Here is a 5,123-nt window from a genome sequence, read left to right on the forward strand (position 1 = left end):
TTCCTGACACAACTGTGTCCACAACTGTCCACATCTTCTTAGATCAGGGAATAAAGTATGCACTCACAATGATGGGGCTGCAATATGCACACACACACACACACCATACACACATTAACAAATGTTAACAAAGCAGTGCAACCCTGACTGTTTCAGATTTTTCTCCCAAAATAAAATGTATGTATGTAAATGATTTTTAATGTGTTCCTTTACTGCATAAGAAAAAAAGAGAGCTTGAAGTTAAAGCTGATCAATCCTAAAAGAATCAAAGAAAGAAGAAAAAGTTGCACAGCTCAACAGGGAAGGGAACAACAAGCCCCAGAAGACATTGCAGGGCCGTTACTTCCGTACATGCGCACATTGGGATTGACGACACGTTGAGGCAAGAAGCATGGCGGACGAGTCGGAGAAAAGTACTGAAATAAATACAGATGAAGCACTCGACGGTTCGGGTAGTGATGATGATAGCAGTAATGTTATTGTTGCTGAAACTGTTGAGACAGTGAAGACCTTCAAGGATCTGGTAAGTAGCCAAACAGAAAGTGAATCAACGACAAACGTAACCACTCTCTGTGCTCTTGCTAGCCAAACAACGTTAGCTGCAGTAGGCACAAGTCTCAGATTTTAGCTACCGGTCCAGCACCAATATTGACAGATAACGCAGAATTCACCGGCTAATTTTATTCTATCATTATGATACAACCAGAAAGGCTATTATATAACTTATTCAGATGTAAAGTCAGGTCTCTCACAGGCATGGATGCAGTAGCTAGGTAGCCCTTTAAATTACTCCGGTCTTGTTACCTGTGGCTGTGTCGCAAACATATGAATAAGCAAATATTAATTTCCACCTAGCCACACAGACAAATTACAATGTGCAGGAGGTGTATTGCGTGTACTGTTTGGTCGCTATCGAACACTCATCATCCTCTTTGCACCCGCAGGGTGTGACAGAGGTGCTGTGTGAAGCCTGTGACCAGCTGGGATGGAAGAGTCCGACAAAGATCCAGGTGGAAGCCATACCTGTAGCATTAGCAGGTGAGGATGGGGGAAGCCACGTACTTAGCTGTAGATGTAGAGCCAGGATATATTTTGACTGCACAGTGTTTGCTTTTTACTCATACACATTACTCTCTCCTCACATCTCAGGGAAGGATGTCATTGGTCTGGCAGAGACCGGCTCAGGAAAGACGGGTGCTTTTGCTCTGCCCATCCTACAGTCACTTCTCAGCTCCGCTCAGAGGCTCCACACGCTGATTCTCACCCCGACCAGAGAGCTGGCCTTCCAGATCGCTGAGCAGTTTGAGGCCCTGGGCTCCAGCATTGGAGTCAAGTGTGGTACGTGGGCAGCAAGGGAGAGCAATGGGAAAAAATATCACTGGAGTTGAAACACATTTACATTTATGGCATTTAGCAGACGCCTTTATCCAAAGCGACTTACAACAATACATTTGTTTAAGTAAGTGAATCATCTATCCAACAGTCATCATAAGACAAAGTAATCAATGCTCACACCAGGGGCCATTGGCAGTCGTATTGCCAGTAGGCTCTTTTCTTTTTTATTTATTTTATTAGCAGGAGAGAACTTGTACAGGGGGGAGGCAGGGGTGAAGAGGTCTCGGGGTTAGGGTTAGTATAGGGGTGGGTAGTGAGGGTGAAGCAGTCTTTAGGAGGGACTGTTAAGATGTAGCCTGAAGAGATGGGTTTTCAATCTACAGCGGAAGATCGGAAGTGACTCTGCAGTCCTGACAGTAGTGGGAAGCTCATTCCACCAGCGGGGCGCCAGGACATTGAGACCTAACTAACACTGATGAGAGAGATGTGCATATTAACCTCCCATCTCTTTCTGTTTCAGCTGTCATAGTAGGAGGGATTGACATGATGTCTCAGTCTCTGGTTCTGGCCAAGAAACCTCACATTGTCATTGGTGAGAAACCAACTACTTCCTTTGTCAAGAGCATCACCGTGTCCTCGTCCTATCACTTACACAATGACGCCTTTCTCGTGAATTAATGGCTGGTTGAGATGAACACATTCGGATTAACTCTGTGTCTTTGCAGCCACCCCTGGACGGTTAATAGACCACCTGGAGAACACCAAAGGCTTCTCACTGCGAGGGCTGAAGTTCCTGGTCATGGACGAGGCCGACAGGATTCTCAACATGGACTTCGAGACTGAGGTGTGCACTATAAAGCTACTCTAATATCTAATATCGATGCATAGAGTATGTGTGTACATCAAGGCCTTTACTGTAAGATTGTTCTGTAGCACCGTCCTGAGTGTTCCTGCCCCTTGTCCTACTTCTAGGTTGACAAGATCCTGAAGGTGATTCCAAGAGACAGACGCACATTTCTCTTCTCTGCCACCATGACCAAAAAGGTATAGTACCCACCTGCCTGTTGTCATGGTCTACTCTCTGTCCATGATTATCTCCAACCAGTCAGACATCAGGGGCTGGTTTCCTGGACACGGATTAAGCTAAATCCTCCACTCATTTTCCATTGACAGTGTGATTAAATCCCAGACTAGGCTTAATCTGTGTCCGGGAAACTGCCGAAAATATTTTGATCATATCTGAGCTGACTGTAGTTTTACAAATTGTCGTCGCTAGTCTGTTCCTCTCTCCTGGACTGTAACTGACGTCTCCTTGTGTGTTTGTTCACCCAGGTCCAAAAGCTGCAGAGAGCAGCTCTGAGGGATCCAGTGAAATGTGCTGTGTCCACCAAATACTCAACGGTGGACAAACTGCAGCAGTACTACGTCTTCATACCCTCTAAATACAAGGTAGGAGTGGATTCAACCCTGTGGTTTTCATTCATACATTAACAGTTCTGTCAACAGCTATTCCATATTACAAACAAACATAACATTGGAATCGAAATTATTCTTTTCAAATATTTGGAATATTCCATAATGGCCCATGTAATTTTCCCTGTAGAGGTGAGATGTGTGTATGTGTACAGTACTGTAATTGGTTGTAACTGACTGTGTCTGGTAGGACTGCTACCTGGTGTCCATTCTGAACGAGCTGGCGGGGAACTCCTTCATGATCTTCTGCAGCACGTGTAACAATGCCCAGCGGGTGGCGCTACTGCTCAGGAACCTGGGCATCACTGCCATCCCTCTGCACGGGCAGATGAGTCAGGTACGCTGATCTGAACCTGTCATAACACACTCCTCTACACACATTCATACTCTCACTCTGGTTTTGGCTCATTGCTAGTGATGTATTCACCTAAATGTATTACATGTGATTCAAATCTGTCTGTACTTTTGTTCATTTGCAGCTCAGATTTTTTTTTGTTTATCAAGCATGAAGTCAGAGATCCATCTTTCTTCTGCTGCTTCCTTGAACTTGTTACCTCTGTGTGATTTCAGAGCAAGAACCTTTGGCCTCTTGCTAGTGTATAGCGTCGTTCGTTCTTAGAAAAGCTCTATATAAGTTTAAATTATTATTATTATATAAAAAATGACTAAACAGATCTCTCTCTGTCGGACAGAATAAACGTCTGGGGTCGCTGAACAAGTTCAAGTCCAAGTCTCGCTCTGTCCTGCTAGCCACTGATGTGGCTTCAAGAGGACTGGACATTCCACACGTAGACTGTGTCATTAACTACGACATCCCCACCCACTCCAAGGTACCTGCTACCCCTGTGTCGACATAGACATGTCTTTTTCCTATTTCGTACTGTCCCTTTTTTAATTCTTTGTCTCAACATATGGGACCAGATGAGCAAGCTTAGTTGTCTCTGACGTGCGTGTGCGTGTCCGTGTGCGTGTGTCTTGCCCTGCCCCGCCCCACAGGACTACATCCACAGAGTGGGGAGAACAGCCAGAGCAGGACGATCTGGAAAGTCCATCACATTTGTCACACAGTAAGAGCCACCTCACTACCATCCTCATATGATCCACTCAGATGTTCTCCTAAATTCCCACGTCTGCATCTTTCCCTGGCTCAGAGTATTATTCACTCACCCTCTTATTCTCCACACAAGAAGTTCCCTCGCAGAAAAAATGGTTCTTGAATTCTACAATACAAGTCTCATTCAAATTGTTACTTCTTAGTTCAACTGGTCGAGAGAGCCCTCCTTTGAGTCATTTTACATATTCTTCATATTCTTAGGTATGATGTAGAGCTGTTCCAGCGAATCGAAACCCTGATTGGGAAGAAGCTGCCCGCCTTCCCCACGCAGGAGGAGGAAGTCATGATGTTGGTGGAGAGAGTCAGCGAGGCCCAGAGATTTGCAAGGATTGTGAGTACCTACTAATTAGTTTTTTTTCACGAATCAAAAGACTGCATATCTCAGCAGTTTCTGATCTACTGCAGCAGTTGTAAAATCAGTAATTAACCCGCTCTCTCTCTCTCTCTCCCCCTTTCTGTTTCTCAGGAAATGAAGGAACAAGGAGAAAGGAGGAAAAGACCTAGAGGAGACGATGGGGATGACACAGAACAGTCCAGCGGAGTGAGGAGGAAAGTGAGAGGTGGAGGTGGAGGAAGAGATGGCGGAGGAAGAGGTGGTGGAGGAAGAGGTGGTGAAGGAAGAGATGGGGGAGGGAGTAGAGGAGGTGGTAGAGGGAGAGGTCGAGGAGGAGGAGGAGCAGCATGGAGAGGAGGAGGACATTGAAGACTCCAATGGAATAACACACACTGTACATACTGTCAGATATGATGTCATTTTCTCTCTTTGATATAAAGCCGATGATGATGATAGTGTAACACCTGCCAATCTAATGATACACCTCGTGAAGACAAGCTATTTAATAACAAAAGACTTCCTCTCTTTCTCAATATCCAATGTTTCCATTCTTAATAAAATGTTTATGGAAAAATGTAGACTTGTCAGTGAGTTATTCATGTTCACATGTTGATGGTATATTCATGTACTTGTCAGCATTGATGGATTGTTTTACTTGTTTTGAAGATATTGATTTACTTCCTTAAAAACTTATGCCGAGTGTAAAATACGTCAGAAAAGTGTTTTTGCACTCTGACCCTGTTCTACTATGCCAGTGATTCCCAGAGAGCAGCACTAGGGCATTCAAAGTGTGATATCTTGACTCAGAAATCGTTTTAAAACACTTTTGTCAATGTGTCTACTATTGTCTAATGAAAACAACAAATC

General features: G+C 44.4%; 1 protein-coding gene across 1 annotated transcript; it reads left to right on the top strand.

The window, feature by feature from the left end:
- The first annotated feature begins 381 nt into the window (after positions 1-381).
- Positions 382-4,825, top strand: ddx47 (DEAD (Asp-Glu-Ala-Asp) box polypeptide 47). Its single transcript, XM_083677304.1, has 12 exons — positions 382-523; positions 945-1,038; positions 1,150-1,338; positions 1,856-1,927; positions 2,061-2,179; positions 2,308-2,379; positions 2,668-2,784; positions 2,999-3,145; positions 3,501-3,638; positions 3,805-3,875; positions 4,124-4,253; positions 4,389-4,825. The coding sequence occupies exons 1-12, from the start codon at positions 392-394 to the stop codon at positions 4,623-4,625; spliced, it is 1,518 nt and encodes a 505-aa protein (XP_083533430.1). The 5' UTR covers positions 382-391; the 3' UTR covers positions 4,626-4,825.
- Positions 4,826-5,123: the final 298 nt, after the last annotated feature.

This window comes from Argentina silus (genome assembly GCF_951799395.1).
Source record: "Argentina silus genome assembly, chromosome: 9".
Classification (NCBI taxonomy): domain Eukaryota; kingdom Metazoa; phylum Chordata; class Actinopteri; order Argentiniformes; family Argentinidae; genus Argentina; species Argentina silus.